Raw genomic sequence first — 19007 nt, forward strand, 5'->3', positions numbered from 1 at the left:
GACCAACATCTGTTACCATAAGGTTTCTATCTTTCCACACATGTACAATCAACTACTTCCATCTTTTCCAATAGGACATTAATTTATGTCCTATTAATTTATTAATAAGGAAATAAGTATCAGAAAGGATTGCAAACAGATATCTCCTTCATGATTAACTCTAATTTCAAGCCAAGGACACTATTTGGTTTTTGATGAGTGCACTAAGGGCTGTTTTTTAAAAAAAAAGTTATGCAAAGAAGATGGATTCATAAAAAAAGAAAAATTACATTGAATTCCTGCTTAAGTACCTATGCATTCAACCATTTTCTGTCACATTAATAATTGCAAACTTATTTGAAACTTTTGCAAAGCCCCCTATCTGTTTGAGATTTCAGAAGGTGGAGTCTTGTTGAATAAACATGCAACATTTTTGTGACTGGTGTGGTAGCCTATTGGTGAAGATGCTGTCCTCCCACTTGGAAGGCTGAGAGTTCAATCCTAGGTAGCAGCAGATTTTTCTCTCCTAGGGTGCAAAGAAAAAATATCTGCTGTGAGCTCCATGTAGGCATTAGGAAGGGCATCCAGCCAGTAAACACTCAGCTCCATCCAGACTCTCTGACTTTACCCCGAATAGGGACTATAGGGTCCCTATAGAATCAGTAATATATAAATAAAGATTTGACATTAATACCCCATAGGAAATAGGCACAGAAAAGTTACTCTCAAGACTATTTATTTTATGTGTCCATATACATGCATTAGTTAAGAATCAACGTCCTTAATATTGTTGTTCAGTCAATTTCAACTCTGTCATCTGATGCATCTCATTTCACCAGGATAGTTTGTCAGTGACTGCTTCTCTGAGATGTTCCAAGGTTATATTTGTGACATCAGTACCTAGTCAGACTTCTATTTTTTTCCCCTCACACAGCTTTCAATTTCCCAAGCATAAAGTTATTCTCCAAAGACTTTTTATCTTTTCATTCTGATGGTAAATAGCAAAAAAACTTTCATTCCTTCTAAGCTTCCTTGTTAAATTTCTCAATGTGTTGTAAACAATAGCTTACAGATTGTCCTCAAAGTATGAACACATTTCTGTTGCTTAGCAAGGCAATTGTTCAGTGAGTTCATGCCCAATTTTGCAACCTTTTTGCCATGGTCGTTAAATGAAACTCTGCAGGTGTTAATGACGTGGTTGTTAAGCGAATCTGGTTCCTCCCTTGCTGGAAGCTGGCTTGGAAGTTTGCAAATAGTGATCTATAAATGCTATAACCCAGGGGTGTTCAAGCTTGGCCCTTTGATGACTTGTGGACTTCAACTCCCAGAATTCCTCAGCCAGGCATGCTGGCTGAGGAATTCTGGGAGTTGAAGTCCACAAGTCATAAAAGGGCCAAGTTTGAAGACCCCTGTTGTAACCATTGTAAAGGCTGGTTTTGATGACAAATTTTGATCACATGATGTAGGGATGCTGCAATGGTTCTAATTGTGAGGACCAGTTGTAAATCACTTTTTTCAGTGCCATTAAAATTTCAAATGGTCGTTAAATAAATGGTTGTAAATTCAGGACTACTTGTATATCAATGCATCTAAAAATTCTCTCTAAGTGATTTAAGAATTGGAATGGAATGAGTGCACAGGCCATAAATTCAAAACGAATGAGAGATTTTTCTCTTCACTCAATATGCATGCTTTAGGGAAATTTCTTGGCCTCTGAAGCAGTCAATTGAGAAGACAACCCAAAAGTCCTGGTGAGAAGATAGCAAACAGTGCAGCTGGTTAAGAGTTGAAGATCTGGCCATTGGTTAAATTGTTCTAGGAATGGTGTTTTATCCAGATAAATCAAATCCATGGGAATTTGATTTAGCCGTTTATCCTTTAATCTTCCAGATTTTGCTTTGCTGCTACCTGCACCCTTAAGTCAAAGTAAAATCACTATAACTTTTAAAAAAAATCAGCTCCACAACAATGAAAGCAATTGTAATAAGAGCTTCCTTGAAACTGCCATCATTTCATTTGTTTTTAATTTCACTCTTAATTAGACTTTGCCCCAAACTGAAAAGCACCATCAGTCTTCGGTGTCAATGAGATAACAAGACTGTATAAAATTAGTAAAGAGGGAGAGAAAAAGACATGCCACCCCCCAAGACCTATTTCTTTCTGCGAATTAAATATCCACTCTACTTTTGCCTTGCTTTATACACGTAACATCTCTTCTCGTTGAAATTATTTCAGGACAAAAAAAAATCCCATTGTTTGTTTTAGGGAAGAAACCCACAGTAAACATAAAAGCTAGAAATGCGGAGTGGCACACTCTGTTTGCATGCCAAAGGTATGAGTTCCAACAACTTTGGAGTTATTTGTTGGCACCTTGAACACAGAGCAGAAACAGCATTAATTATGCTGTGGTTTCTGTGTGCTGGAATTTGCTTTCCAGTTATTCCACCAGAGAGCTTATGACTGAATAGTTCACACGTTAATCATAAATACTAAAACCAGAAGAGTCAACTAAAGGCTCTTCTCCGCATTTTCAGTGATGCAATTCCCTCTTGTCCTGGAGACCAGAGGAAAGAACCAGGTGGGTGTAGCGGTGAAGGTGCTGGCCTAGAAACCAGGAGACTGGCCCAAAGTTACCCAGCTGATTTTCATGGCTCAAGACTAATCTAGAACTGAAAGTCTCCTAATTTCTGGTCCAGCTTCTTCGCCCTTACATCCAACAGATGTAGTGATTGTGTAGTACAACTTCCCTGAGGTCAGTGTTCCTATCAGCCCCCCACCCCCCCCCCCAAAAAAGAGAGAAATGGTCACAGAGGCACAGAACTCAATGGCCAGATGTGAGGAAGGGGTCATGAAGAGGACAGCTGTTACCCATCTGCAGGTTTCTCTCATAGGCAGATTGGGATGTTTGCATTCAGGACGACTTGTACTGTTTTTATTGGGAAAATGCTAGTTTCCTGTTAAAAGGCTCAGATCAAGCTTCTGCCAGATAATCAAGAGTTACAAGATGAATAGGAAATAAAATATGATTGGAAATTTGGGTTAAAGCAGAGTATGTGTCCACTGTGAGATTGGTTCTGAACATTTGATTCTGAACATTTATAGTATTTGTTGTTTTCCCCTACTAACTACAGTCTTCTTCTTGGTCTTGTGCAGCCAGAATTAGTCCCTCGGTCTCTTTCTTCAACTTTCCTGCTCTTAGCCATTGCCAGGTGGTTGTCTTCTTCTTCTTCTTCTTCTTCTTCTTCTTCTTCTTCTTCTTCTTCTTCTTCTTCTTCTTCTTCTTCTTCTTCTTCTTCTTCTTCTTCTTCTTCTTCTTCTCCTTCTCCTCCTCCTCCTCCCACTCCCCCTCCCCCTCCCCCTCCCCCTCCTCCTCCACCTCCCCAGAGTTGGAGAAGAATTGGCTAACAAATAAGGAAATAAATAAGTAACCAAATAAATAAATCAGATGGACACTCCCTGTTTGACTTGGGCATTTCTACTACCAGGATGTGGATTTCAGCGGTTCACCCAGGAGAGTAACTGACATAGCCACATAGTGTGAATATTGCTAGTATCCCTCATAGTATTTTCAACAGCACTGGGCCAAAAGCAGAAGGCCAAGATAATTATTTCTTTTCCACATGTATTAAATACTCTTTTTCAAATTTTGGAAGGAGGTTAATTTAGTCCAGCTGCTCCGACCCTTATTCTTCAGAATTTCAGTGTGTACTTTTAATATTAAATTGCAATGGAAAACCATGACTTCAGGTTTCCTTTAAGCCTGAATACAATTATGTCTTTCCAAAAAAAAAAAAAAAGCTTGGGAAACTAGCCTAGGATCTTGGCTTGGTGATTGATTTTCTACTAATTGCTTTATTAATCTTATGCCAAACCACCTGACTATGTCTTCTCTCTGAAACAATGCTAAATATTCAGCGTCAGCCTTAGCTTCTGGCCAGACAAGAACTCTGGAGGTTGCAACCTACAAGCCAGTTAGATTAGATTTTAAGCCAACAATTCATGGAAACATGATTTCAATTTAAGTACAGTTTGGCTAAACCTTGAATTGGAATTGACTCCTGCTGTCTTTACAGAGTTTATTCCACCAGTGCCTACATTTGATTCAGTTTTTTTTTCTCGTTCATCTCTCTTGGGTTATACACATGGATATGACAAAACATGGAGGAAAAGGCTAAATTGTAACTTCCCATTTATCAGGGATCCACTTTTAATTTCAAGCATCTGTCCATGGATATTTAAAATCCCTTGTGGTGAGAGGTTTGAGGAGTGGGATTGGCCATCATAACGCTAAATACTGAGCCCAGGATCAGGAAGTTGCTATCCAGAAGGTGGTTATCACATTTATGTCTCTTCTAACTTTCTTCCTCCCATTGCTTCTCTTGCAATGTTCTTCCTACTTTTCTTTTTTTACCTGGGGGGAACCCCAAAGATGCTTTTTTTTCCCACGAGGCAACTGGACTTTCTTGTTTTTTTCTCGGAAGACGTTTCGCTTCTCATCCAGGAAGCTTCGTCAGCCCTGACTGGATGGTCAGAGCTGAAGTGGCTTCTTGGATGAGAAGCGAAACATCTTCAAAGAAAAAAAAAAAACAAGGAAGTCCAGTTGCCTCATGAAAAAAAAGCAACTTTGGGATAACTATGACCTGGATGACTGAGAATCTCCATAGACATTTACCTGGGGAAGAAAGCAATTTGCTACTATGGTGGTGGTGGGGGCGGTGGCGTTGATCTAGTGGTTAAAGCACCAGACTAGAAGCCAGGAGACTGTGAGTTCTAGTCCTGTTGTGATTCAGTGTCAGCCTGAGCTCCCAGCAGCTGAGTCTGAGGAATCTGAGGAGGAGGAGGAGGGGTTTGGAGAGCCTTCAGTGTCAGTGGGAGGCTCTGATGCACTGCAGGACTCTCAGCCTGGCCCCTCCAGTCGTGTTCCTCATGAGGCTCAGCTGTGTGAGGAGGAGGTGTCGGACTCAGAGGAGTCACAGCTGAATCTGTTCAGAGACGCTAGAAGCAGAAGGCAATCCAGCAGAGCAGTCCAGAGAAAATCAGTGAGGCAACTCAGTGAAAAGAGGAGAAGGCATTGAGAAGCCGCGCCTTGGGACAGATAATAAAAGGGGAAGGTATGGGCTGTGCTGGTTGCTGAAGGCAACTGTTCGGAGACATTCAAAGAGAATCCTGGTCTGTTCTTGCTAATCTGTTTGACTCTTGTTTGACTCTTGTTGGATGTTTTGAATCATGTATTTTTGGTTGAAGAAAATATTCTGCTGCTTTTTTGTTTTAAAGACTTTATTATTTGGAACTGTAAATAAATATGGGTTGGGTTCTTTCCAGCCTATTGATTGTTAAAAGGAAAAAGGGGTTGACCCTGATACACAAACAGGGCTGGTCGTAGGCTGGAACAGAACAAGTCCTGCCTTAGGCATGAAAACTGGCTGGGTGACTTTGAGCCAATCACCAGGGAATCTGAGAGTTCTAGTCCCGCCTTAGGCCCGAAAAACCATCTGGCTGACTTTGGACCAGTCACACTCTCTCAGCCCAGTTCACCTCACAGGGGTGCTGTTGTGGGGGAAATGGGAGGAGGAAGGAGTATTGTGTGTGTTCATCACCTTGAGTTATTTATAAAAACAATAATAATAAAAATAAAGTGGAAATAACACATGAAGTGAGAACAGGAGATCTGGGAAAGCAGAGCCCATAGACCCTGAAAGTAACAATCTGCCCAAAGGTCCTTCCGGCTCATTGTCAGTTAGTATAACTTGATTCCCAGGGGGGGAAAAATAACAATCCAAACAAAGGGGGGCTTTTTAATAATTCCTTAGTCGAAAAGCAGGCCTGCTGCAGCAAGTTCTTTGAAAGTAATTAGCAATGACTGGCAGAAAACAAGCCAGGCCTGGTTTTTTTTGCTATCAAGCAACAAGGACCAATTTTTGTGTTTATTTGTGTGTGTTCTGTGAGGTGATCTGACTGCGCAAGGCCCACCCCATAATGGCATTGTAATACAGGTCAGGAAATAAGTATGTCTGGTTTTGCTTCTGCCACTAATAATAATAATAATAATAATAATAATAATAATAATAATAATAATAATAATAATATAAGAATAAGAATAAGAATAAGAATAAGAAGAAGAAGAAGAAGAAGAAGAAGAAGAAGAAGAAGAAGAAGAAGAAGAAGAAGAAGAAGAAGAAGAAGAAGAAGTTGGAAGGGACCTTGGAGGTCATCTAGTCCAACCCCCTGCTCAGGCAGGAAACCCTATACCATTTCAGGCAAAGGGCTGTCCAGTCTCCTCTTAAAAACTACCAGTGTTGAAGCATTCGCCACTTCTGGAGGCAGGTTGTTCCACTGGTTATTTGTTCTAACTGTCAGGAAGTTTCTCCTTAGTTCCAGGTTGCTTCTCTCCTTGACTAGTTTCCATCCATTGCTTCTTGTCCTGCTTTCAGGTGCTTTGGAGAATAGCTTGACTCCCTCTTCTTTGTGGCATCCCCTGAGGTATGCTCAAATGGATAGCCCATTTGAAAAATAAATAAATAACATCTTCTGTCTGGTTTTCAAATCCAGGTTTTGCAAGAGGAGGGGGGGGCAAATTGTATCATGTGTCCAACTATATTTCAGAATTCCCCTGTTGAGGAAGTTTCTTTCTAATTCTGCCTCTGTAAAAGCAATATTAATACAGTTTCTTTACAGCCATTAGAAAGTCAAGCAGCCATCGCAGTTAGCAAAGTGTACACACTGAACATTCGGAGGGAATAGCTAGTGATTCTCTGACAGTGTTAGTTTTATAAGCCGCCGATCCTGAAATGCCAGCTTTAATTCCGAGCATGCATATACAGTACAAAATGAAAGGAAGCGAAATGACTGCGACAGAAAACCTGGAAAAAAATGAAAGAAGGGCGGAAGGGGGGGGGGGCATCAGTAAGCTCAGGTTTATAAAGCTTTGAAGTAAAGCAGAGTTCTTACGATTGCCAACTTCACATGTGGAAAATTCAGCTCCTTTGCTTTCCTGAATACTGCCTGGTGGTTCAATAGATTTGCTTTTGCTATACTGTATGTCGACCCTTCCTTTCTGCCCACAAGACATTTCAGGCAGTCAGACTTCTATTCAGGTAGAGCTTCTGGCAGGGAAATTGTGAGAGGTTAGTTGTTGTGTTTTTTTTTGTTTTGTTTTTTTTTCCTTTTGCAGCTCAACGTTTCTCTGAAAATCTTGCTCCTGGCAGCCCGTCCAGCAGCAATCTTTTGAAAATGCAGTGCTTAACAGAAGTTGGCTACTCAGCTCTGGGTGTCCATAATAAGCATATTGTCAGAATCCATTTATATCACATTCATAAATGTATGTTTAAAACATTATCCCCCCCCCTATGGATTCTGCCATCTCCCGAGGAAGGAGGAGTGCATGTGGATTCAACCTGCCTTAGGTTATTTCAAAGACCAAGGGAACCTTTTGAACTGGGGGGGAACAAAAGGGAGGGTTAGAGAAGAAGGCATCTGGCTTGTGTCTTCTTTAAATTCTGGAGAGGAAGAAGGCAATAACCATAAAGATTCGAAGTTCCTTTTTCCCCCCCCCCCACGAAAGGGATGACACGAAGTAGAATGATGGGGGCTGACCAAATGGAGTTGAGGGAAGGGGGGTTGAACCGGGTACCCTTTATAAAATCTCAATTTGTAAAACAATACTAAGTCCTGTCTTGTATTCCCACAACCAAGCATGTCCTAGTAAAGATTCCCTTTGGACTAGAACTGACTCCAAGAGTTTTGTTTTCCTAAGACGTGGATTGGGGTGGGTCCTGACACATATGGCTAAAGTGCTGAGCTTGGAATTGTAAATCAGGTTGAGGGGTAAACTACAGACAGCTAAGCACCTCAGATAAAGTATATGGAATTAATGTTTTTGAATTGTGGTGTTGGAGAAGGCCCTTGAGAGTGAGTCCCTTGGACTGCAAGGTGATCGAATCAGTCAGTCCTAAAGGAAATCAGGCCTGACTGTCCTTTGGAAGGACAGCGACTGAAGCTAAAGCTCAAATGAGGAGAGGGGACCCACTAGAAAAGACCCTGATGCTGGGAAAGATGGAAGGCAAAAGGAGAAGGGGAGGGCAGAGATGAGATGGTTAGTGTCATTGACACAGGATTTGGGCAAACTCTGGGAGACAGTGGAGGACAGGGGGCCTGGTGTGCTATGCTCCGTGGAGTTGTGATGTTGCAGAATCAAGAGACTCAGACCCCGGAATCAAAAGAAGTTTGTTTTATTTTGCGCAAAAGGTTCAGAGCAAAAAAGCAATATCAATGTCTGAACACCTTTTCATGGAAAAGCAAGTACATATATAGTCTTCAAAAGCAGCAAAACACGGAAATGTAACTTATGAGCATTGATTGGTTACTTGAATTACAGCCCCCTTGTCGTACAGCCCCCAGCCCCCCCTTGTTGCTATGCTGAATTTAGCTAAATATCTTGCAACCTTTTTACTGATCGAGGTCACAGGTTCCTTGTAGAAGCACTTAAGTTTCCGGCACCATGTTTGTGGTTAGCTACAAACGAGACATATGTGGTTAGATGTATCACAGCTCTATGCTTGACTAAATAGGTGTGAGAGACAGATGAACTCGTGGTTTGGCATTTTCCATTTCCTTGTTCTTTTCTAACTAATACACGCGTTTGTCTTTATGCCTCACTTTTATGTCCTGCCTTCACTTTATGTCCTGTCTCACTTTATGTCCTGCCTCAGTGAAGAGTCAGATATAACTTAGCAACTAAACAACAACAAACTTTTTAAATGTACTGTCTTAAAGTCTACCTGAGAAGACAAGCCTTTCGCTTCAAGGGAGGAGCTAATTTGCCAATTTAAGATAAGTAGTGGATTTCAACTCCCTAAATTCGCCAGCCAACCATGTTGTGCATGTTACTTAGTTTGGTAATGAAATGACTGTGAGCAAACTACCAAGCTCAGAGAGCATCACACACTCCCACAGTTTAATCCTGAGCTACAGATATTCCCTTGTGTTGGAACCCTTCAAATATTGGAAAAGTCCTGTCTTATCTTCCCGAGAGCCCTTTTCTGTAGACTAACCATACCCAATGCCTTCAACTGTTTCTTCTATATTCCCTGCCTATTGACCAAGGCAAAAAGAGTCAGTGATGTCCTGCAATTAGTGCAGGTTCGAGTCCCACCAGGCTCAAGGTTGACTCAGCCTTCCATCCTTCCGAGGTAGGTAAAATGAGGACCCAGATGGTTGGGGGCAATAAGCTGGCTTTGTAAAAATGCCGCTGGGGGGGGGGACGAAAGCCCTAATAAGCAGGCATATACATAGAATGAAGGCTATTGCTAAGCACATTGATTTGTGCTTCCTAGATTGTAAGCCGCCCTGAGTCTTCGGAGAAGGGCGGGATATAAATGTAATTAAAAAAAAATAGCAGTGCTATGCCATTTGAGAGGAACTTCAGCAAAAATCTAGTGTAGCAACTTTCCATGATGCTTATAGCTACAAGGGTTCCAGAATCATTTTTCTTGGCCTCCTACCTTCCTTTTAATTAGTAAAAGATGCCCAGAGAGAAATACGTATCATTCTTTTTTCCTCTATCTGTTCTGATTTCTCTCTTTTTCGTTAAACAGGCTCACCGGGGGAAAAGGGAGAACGAGGTAACCCAGGTATCGGAAACCAAGGCCCACGAGGTCCTCCAGGGCCAGCAGGTAAATTATATGTACTGTAGACCTCCAATTTTTTTTCAATAAGGTGGATCAGGTGGTTCTACCATTCACGTTTACAGGAAGGGCATTTCCTGACAAATATGCTAAGTCTTCTCTTCCAAAAATATGCACCGATTTGGATATTTTTTCTACCTGGCCTTCAAGTCTGAACAATCATTTCTGCATTCTTTTAATTTCCTAAAAACGTTGGAATGGCTCTAGGTGCAATTTGGCACAGTATTCTGTCCTCCTTTGTTTCTTTACGAATATATCAATATATAAATCAAAGGTTTAAGTACAGATTTGGCGAGACCTGGCTCAAAAACAGTAACCGTGAGAGGGACCTGGGAGCCCTAGTGGACGATCACTTGACTATGAGCCAGCAAGTGTGCAGCAGCAGCCAAAAAAGCTAATACAATCCTGGGTTGTATAAACGGGCGTAGAATCAAGATCACACAAAGTATTAGTACCACTTTTTAAAACCCTAGGGAGACCACACCTGGAATACTGCAAAAAAGATGTTGAGACTTTAGAAAAAGTACAGAGAAGAGCAACTAAGATGATCAGGGGCCTGGAGACTAAAACATACGCAGAACGGCTGCAGGACTTGGGTTTGGCTAGTCTAAGAAGAAATAGGGGTGACATGATAGCAGTATTCCAGTATATGAGGGGCTGCCACAAAGAAGAGAGGGTAAAACTATTCTCCAGAGCACCAGAGGGCAGGACAAGAAACAATGGCTAGAAACTGACCAAAAAGAGAAGCATCCTCGAATTACGGAGAAATTTCCTAACAGTGAGGACAATTAACTAGTGGAATAGCTTTGCCTTCAGAAATCATGGGTGCTCCATCACTGGAGGTTTTAAAGAAGAGACTGGGCAGCCTTTTGTCTGAAATGTTATAGGTTCTCCTGCTTGAGCAGGGGGCTGGACTAGATGACCTCCAAGGTTCTATTCTATTCTATTCTATTCTATTCTATTCTATTCTATTCTATTCTATTCTATTCTATTCTATTCTATTCTATTCTATTCTATTCTATTCTATTCTATTCTTGCCCTAAATGGGCTAAGCAAGTTTTTATGTGGTGACTGTGAGTTTGCCCACACACTGAGAACATGCATAATTAACAATGGTTTGAAAAACAGGCCAAAGTGCAGGTGCCTGTCCTTGAATCAATTCTTAATTGCTCACTTTTCCACTAATTGCATATGTCACTCAATCGCAGTGGCTCTAGGAAACTTGTAAAAACGTGGTCAATTTTGAAATTCTGTCATCAGTTCAAACCTAAATCAGGGGATTCCAACCTTGACAACTTTAAAACTGATTCTGGAAATTGAAGTCCACCAGTCTTAAAGTTGCCAAGGTTGGATACTCCTGTCTTAAATATTAATGAGGGATTGACTTTTTGCAATAGGGCAGAGGTGAAATTCTTACTGACGCTTCCTGTACCCCACAGGACCTCCAGGTGAGAGTCGAACTGGCACTCCTGGGCCTCCAGGGTCACCTGGTCCTAGAGGAACAGCCGGTCGCACAGGTCCTCCTGGGTCACAGGGAACACCTGGACAGCCAGGGTACTGTGATCCTTCCTCTTGTGCGGGTTATGGAACAGGTGGTAAGTATTCTTTTCCAGCTTGGAATTTAGTTTTGCTTGTATTTTTCTGTGCCTGCCTTCAAAGCTAAGTGCTGTAGCAAAAGGTTTTGGTGTTCAGTGTTTGTTGCAGAAGGAGAATTGGTGTTTACACAACAAAACAATGCCTCTCTTTTAGCGTTCGGTGTATTCTTCATGCATATTTGCAGCCATTGTTGCAATCATTACGATTTTGGAACTACCATTTTTACGTCTTCTTTTTTTTTATTAAAAACCAAAAGACCTGTTTGTAACATGATTCCACTCATTATGAATTTCATTATAAATATATGTGTTGATTCTAACCATGTTGGCTACTTGGTCACAACTGCGAGGAGAAAATTTCATTCACCTCTCTTTCTAGTAGCCCTGTAATATAAATCTGGATTGACATCAGGATGAATCTTGAAGCGGATTCAAAAATGGTGGATGAACTTTCTGAGCCAAAAGTAAATCTAAAGGTTACTAAGGCAGGAATGGCAGTTGCCTTAACTGTTTTAAAAGGAGGCGATGTGACCTTCTACTAAGAAAAGGAAAAAAAAAACCTTATAAAAATTACATAAAATTAGAAGTATTTTGTTTTTGTCTGTTGCACTTATTATGATATTGCTATGCTATCCAACTAATCTGTTCCATCTCATCTGAATGCTTTATTCATGTAATCCCCTTCTTCATTTCTTCAGCTGATATTTTATATATTTCCCCTGAGGAGGAAAGATAGTTATCCAACTTTCTTATTCATGAGCTTTCAAACAGCATGGAAGAATGAATTTTACTAACTAAGTCTCTCATTAAGCAAAAATGCATAATGTCGTAACAAATGGATGGTACATACATCTTCCAAGAACAGCCTGACTATTTCTACTGCATGAGTATGTCTTAATTTTTTTCTGACTAAAGCAGTGGTTTTCAAACTACTAAGACTCCTCAAAAATATTAAGAGGTTCCTCTAAAGGACAGCCATGACTTTGATGTTATTTGGCCATAAGCTTCAACCTAGCTACTACAGGTAGTCCTTGACTTATGACCGCAACTGAGCCCAAAATTTGTATTGTAAGTGAGACAGTTGTTAAGTGACTTTTGTCCCATTACATGATCTTTCTTGCCACAGTTGTGAATCATTTCAGTTGTTAAATTAGTAACACAGTTACTAAGTGAATCTGGCCTCCCCGTTGACTTTGCTTGTCAGAAGGTCACAAAAGCGGATCACATGACCCTGGGGCACTACAACCGCCATAATTATGAGTCAGTTGCGAAGCGTCCGAATTTTGATCACCTGCCTGTGAGGATACCGCAACGATCGTTAAGTGCGAAAAACAGTCATAAATCACTTTTTTCAGTGCCGTTGTAACTTTGAATGGTCACTAAAGAATGGTTGTAAGTCGAGAACTACTTGTATTCTCCCTCACAACAAACAAAATGTATCAAAAAGTTATTTGACTACTCCATCAATCTTCCCTTCCAACCTGCTGCCAGAAAGGAATGTTCTACTCTCAAGGCGTCAACAACACAAATTGTTGATGAGGAATTGATAAGGAAATGTGGTTGTAAATGCAATTCTTGAAAACCCCTGTTTTGGAAATAGAGAGGCCACAAAAGGAACTGAGGGAAATTTGGCATCAATAGGTAGATTGCATGGGATCCTTCCATGTGTTGGGTTGTGCAGCATGAAACAATCCCTTGGATCTTGCAAGTGAAGAATCTTTATAATTAAGGTTTATTTACATCCAACATAGTGGCATGTCTAAGTTTAGACATCCCCGATCAAACTGTAATGTTCAGGGATTCCTTAAGGGAGCAGAAGCTGACACAACCTCTACGTGGTATCCAGTTAAATTTGACATCTTTTTTTGCAAACTTGAATGCATGCTAACTATTCGTGTGCAGCTCTTTGCAGATTCAGAGTGGAAGAAAAACAAAACAGTGAGTATGTCGGGGGAACAAATTTAGATGAATTTAAATGAATCTGTGCTATTCTTTTTTTTTACTGTAAAGTTAGTACTAAGGTCCTGTAAGTTAATTGGCTCGGTAGACATACACTTAGGTGGAAAAATAGAATTTTACCAGTAAACAAGCACTCTGACCCATTTAAGCTAAGGTTGTGATTGTGTCCTGCCTATTTTCACAACTATGGATGCAGTGTTTGAAAATGAAAATAATCCACTCTTACAAAGTAGAAGAAGGCCATAGAGATATAAGATCTGTAAAGTTTCCAGCTAACCATTTCAGTGGTGAAAAACATTAACAAATAGAAGTTTTGTGGAGCTATTGAAGTCAAGGCTGGATCTGGATCAAAAATAGAACCCACCAATCCCTAAAAATATAACCTATTGAAAAGCTTAGCCGACACTAGACTGGTTGTCCACAGGTTGCTTATCTACTTTGTAGTGAAGAGCAACTTTAACTTTATCACCAAAGTCAGTGTCTAAAGTATGCAGAAGAAAAAGTTGAAAGGCCTGAAATATTTTGGGACAAAGTCTTTTGGACTAAGGAAATAAAAATCAAACTGTTCACGCACAATCATGCAAGCTATTTTAGAGGGGAGGGGGAAGGGTAAGATATTTGAAGAACATCTTGCCAGATACTAAGCAAGTTGACTCTGTTAGGCTTTAAAGTTGTGGGGCAGCCATTGGTGAAGTATTGTGTAGCTAGAAGGAAACATGGATTCAACCAAATACCAATATATTCCTACTCATGCCCTACTATGGAGACTTTGGTGCTGTCTGAGCTTAGTGGCCTACTTGCAGACATTTCATTACCCAACAGGTAACATCATCAGTGCTAATGAGTGTGGAGTTTTCTCCCCTGCTATAGCCATTAAGGGAGACACTCAGAGATAAACCATATTTATACACATTTAAAAGAGACAATTAAAGATAATGAAACAAAATGACCAGACCATATCCTCTTCAGCAGCTTATAACCAGATAAGCAGGGAGTAACTCCAGACAAACAAACAAGTAGAAAACAATATCCTTATCACGAAACTACAAGGAGGAAAGGACACCCCCACCAACAGTAGCAATACAAGCTACTGTACATTCAGAGGGAGAAAACCCCACATTCACTAGCACTGTTGAAATTGTGGGTGCTCCATCCCTGGAGGCCTTTAAGAAGAGACTGGACAATCACTTGACAGAAAAGGTATAGGGTCTCCTGTGTGAGCAGGGGGTTGGACTAGAAGACCTCCAAGGTCCCTTCCAATTCTGTTACTCTTGTTATTGCTAGTTGGGTAGTGAAACGTCTGCAAGAAAATGACTAAGCTCAGAGAGCATCAAGGATTCCACAGTTCAACACGGTAGTACAAATGTTTTCTTCTATCAGAATCAAGTGAAGCTGAAAAGAGGCTGTATATATCAGCAAGATCACAGTCTGAAACTATCTTCCCAATCAGCCATAAACTCTTGTAGAAAAGAAAGATAAAGATTTTGGAATGGATTTCAATCTCCAGACTTGAATATTATAGACCAGTGATCCCCAACCTTTCCAGCTTGGTGGCCCAGAGGGGTGGGAAGAAACAATTACATATAACAAATAATTGTGTATTCAAATTTCCAGAAAGATGTCCTTAACTTTGTGTCAAGTAGAGGTTTGCCAGCTTTCACTCACTTACCAATTCACAGAAAGATACAATTTGGCCTGGGTGCCTCAAAACTTTGCATGTAGGTGTAAAATGCAAGATGAATGTGTATACTTCAACTTGGCTTCTGAAATGTCTTTTACTGACCTGTATGTTTTTCTTTGTTGTCCATTTACTCCTATCCTTTCCCCCTCTTTCCCCCATCCCTTACCATTGTTCATTTTCAATTTTAAAGGCTCATTCCCTTACAATGGCTACCAATATGGAAGGTGAAAGAAACTGATTTCGGGTAGAGTTTGTTTTTTCTTTCATTTGCACAAACATCAGAAATGATTATTGAACTGCCTCAAGCCTTTTCAACCAACAGCACTGATGGTTTAGGGCAGGGGTAGGCAACGTTGGCTCTTTTATGACTCATGGACTTCAACTCCCAGAATTCCTGAGCCAGCCATGCTGAGGGGAAAGGGAGAGTTTTCAAGCTGAGCCATGCTGGCTCAGGAATTCTGGGAGTTGAAGTCCATGAGTCATAAAAGAGCCAAGGTTGCCTGCCCCTGGTTTAAGGCAAGGGTCTCTAAAATGGACAAGACATAATTTAAATACAACATAGACTTTACTTAGATGTAGACCAAATCTTGTTCTGTTTTTTTTAAATTAAAGCCTTTAGTAAGTATTGCATGACAATCACTTCACACTGACTGCAATGTTCCCAATATTATTAATGCAACATTAGTCATAAATGTTCCCATTTTTAGAAGGTTACTATATAAGATTGGGGCAGGTAGTGGCTCATTGGTTAAGATGCTGGGCTTCTTGGCTGGAAAACTGTAGCCCAGGTTTGAGAACCGAGCACCATGTGACAGGGTGAGTTCCCGTCCTCGCTGCAGCTCCTGCCAACCTAGTGGTTCGAAAGCATGCAAATGTGAGCAGATAAATAGGTACCACTTCAGTGGGAAGGTAACAGTGCTCCACAATGTCATGCTGGCTACCTGACCATGGAAATGTCTTTGGACAGAGCTGACTCAGTGGCCTTGAAATGGACATGAGCACCGTCCCCTAAAGTCAACAATGACTAGTGGAGTAAAATCTGCAGGGACTCCTTTTTTAATATATAAGATTATTTATATAGCTCTTACATTTAACAACAAATTCTCTGGTTGGGTTAATGTTGATTATTTAATTTTACAAGATTATTTGCTGATGATATATTTTTTATGTTTAAAATGGACTCAGTTTCTAGAGATGCTTTAGCTTTAATTCCCTCTTGCATTAACTGTGTCGTTTCTTTGTGGGTTAAGGTGGCTATGGGGATCCAACAGATCAAGACGTTCCAGTTGTGCCATTAACCCATAACTCCTATCAACTGTATGATTCTGAGGATCCTTATGAAGATCAACCAGAGCCCTATCTAGGATCCTACGCTTATCCTCACATTGCACAACCAGAATTCACACCAGTGGATGAAGAAATGGAGGCTGCTGGAATAAGCCACTTTCCGAGGAGAATCTCCAAAAGAAGCATCAGCTCTCCAAAACGCAGTCAGTCAATTAAAAAACCCTCACACTGAACTGCCTTTATATTCTTTGTGTATGTTACATAAGCTAATGTTTAGGCCTGTGTCTGGTTGACCTAAATATTGTCATGGAAACTGTTTGCAAGCATATACCTTAAAGGAAAAACTATATTGTACAAAACCATTTTGATGAAACAGGAAAGAGCTAATTACATTGCATGCAGAAATTATTAACAGTATAGTGGTTTATGGTTAAGTGAAAATTCCAAAAGATGTATTTGTAGATGTTTGTAGTTAGGCTATGAATATGGTTCAACGCACATTTCAAAATATTGCAATGCCAGATGGCAAATTTGAATTAAATCAGGGAGAGTTCTTCTTTTATCCCTTGCTTTCTGATTTTTTTTGTCTAAATTTTAAATATGTGCTTCCCTCGGAGTAAACCTACTAAAGCTACTATGAAGTTTTTTTTTTTAATTCTCAATATAAAGATGTATATGAAGTGGGTTTATTTTTCTCATCCCACAATATTCCCATGAAATAAATACCTGTTGCAAATGCACCAATAATTTATTGTGGGTTTAATATTACTCTGTTTTCTATACAAATAAAGTGGCAAACTTTTATAACTATTTTTTCTACTGTACTGATTTTAAGAGGCCCTGGTTTCAATTCAAAATTGAATTGTATGTCTGATCTTATTAACCTTCAATTTCAAATTTGTATTATCAGTCTAGTTAGCAAAGTCCTGCTTAGTTAAACTGACTTGGATATCCTCATTTTTCCTGCAAGTCAAAAATCTATTCTATCAATACTGAAGATCACTGCTTAAGAACCACATTTGGTCTATCTCTTTATTCCAGCATTTATTCATTAATTCATTCCACATATCGGCATCTAATTCCTCACACTTCTCTAGAATAAGGTTGAAAATATGTTGCGCATGTGAGATTAGCATGATACAATTTTTCCTGAATATTCTTTTTTAAAAGTTGTTGGAAAGGTATAAGATGCCCCTTTTTGATTACACTATATGCAATCTCTTAGTATTGTTTGCTAGGAAATGTTGAATTCACAGCATGCTACAGGCAGTAATTTAAAGATGGTCTTTCCTCAGGATATTTCTGATTGTCATCCCACAATGTTGTTCCTTATGAGTCAGAAATTGTTTCAACATGAAGCCATTGAAGCATGTTGATTACAACTCACTACCTAACTCAATATTTAAAAAAAGTTTTCCTTAAATGTTTCAAATGCAAACATCTTGAAAGATGTTAACTCTCATTGGACTTTAGACAATCATTTTAATTTTGCTCTTAAGGTCTGTCTTAAGAGGCTCTAGATACGACAAATGGATTTAATAACTTTTTACTTAATTCAATATAATAAATTTTTCCTTAAATATTTTGAAGTAGCATTGAAGTGAACTGAAAATTGTTTTTATTTTGCTTGCAAGATTTGTCTTAACAGGCTCCAGCCTGATATTACACTAATCATGGATTGAGTAACTTTTTATTTCGAGATACCAAAAACATACTGCTTAGATAAGAACTAATGCAAACTTGTAATTTAAATTTTGATTTTACCTTAGTGGCTTCTTAAACTCTTTTCAGTAATATATTCACTCAGTAATATATAATATATCCGAAAACTAAAGACTAAGGAGGACTAGTAATTTTATAAAGACTATAAGGAGGATTAGTAATTTTATCAGCAATTCATGTGAACTTCACAAATTATTGGGGGACGCTGATTACACTGTATGACAATTAAGTTTTAGAGAATTATAGAGAAAAGTCAGTGGCGAAGGCATTAAATCTGGATTAATCACTGAAACTCTGAATTTTAAAAAACATCAGTTTGCATTTATAATACATGCTACAAGCAAGGATTGGGATATGGTACTTCTGTACCCATTGAAGCTCACTTTTACAGTTTTGCAACTGAATAATCAATTTGTAGTCATAATTAACTATACTCATGTTATGAAACAACTGTGCGATTTCAAGAAAAGAAAAAAATCCTTTAATTCCTTCTGATGACAATTTGCTACTAATGCTAATTTAATTATCTTTAAATGTTTTGTTGTATGTAGGCATGCCAGAAATAGTAATGAACATATGGGTTGTTTCAATTTTCTCCCCCAAACTCTAGTAATGCTTACATTCTGGAAAATTAACAGATGTTGCCAGATGTTCCTATAAATTACAATCACTGTGAAGCATTTAGAAGAGGAACAGTGAAAGTATCTACATTCTCAATTCAGGCAGAGGTTTTGCCCTATTATCTGTAGATTTCTAACCAGATGTGCAAACATCTTCTAGAACAGACATGTCAAACTCGCAATGTCATGTGATGTCGCGCGACATATTGGAGCTTTTTCCCCATTGCCTGCAATGGGGTGGGTGCGGTTTCATCATGACACATCTGGCCCACAGGCCGGCAGTTTGACACCCCTGTTCTAGAAGGTCTACAATGACTCTTTGGCCATTTGAATACTTTTGCCTTTTTGCAAAAGTATGGGCAAAGGTTTGTGCAAAAGTATAAGTGCTATGTGCCTGGTTACTTTTGGTGGCTTTCTGAATGTTGTGCTTTTAATATTTTAACTGAAGGTATGCCATTTGGGGGACCCATGGTTGACAAAC

The 19007-nt window shown here is 39.6% G+C and overlaps 1 protein-coding gene across 1 annotated transcript in view; it reads left to right on the forward strand.

The window, feature by feature from the left end:
* COL14A1 (collagen type XIV alpha 1 chain) overlaps positions 1-16994 on the forward strand; it is a 121749-nt gene extending 104755 nt beyond the window's left edge. Inside the window, exons 45-47 of the mRNA XM_083359816.1 lie at positions 9573-9650; positions 11102-11257; positions 16148-16994. Coding sequence (XP_083215942.1) covers positions 9573-9650; positions 11102-11257; positions 16148-16416 — 503 coding nt within the window. The 3' untranslated portion in view covers positions 16417-16994. The remainder of the gene's footprint in view (positions 1-9572; positions 9651-11101; positions 11258-16147) is intronic.
* The last annotated feature ends 2013 nt before the right edge of the window (positions 16995-19007 follow it).

This window comes from Vipera ursinii (assembly GCF_947247035.1).
Source record: "Vipera ursinii genome assembly, chromosome: 3".
Lineage (NCBI taxonomy): Eukaryota > Metazoa > Chordata > Lepidosauria > Squamata > Viperidae > Vipera > Vipera ursinii.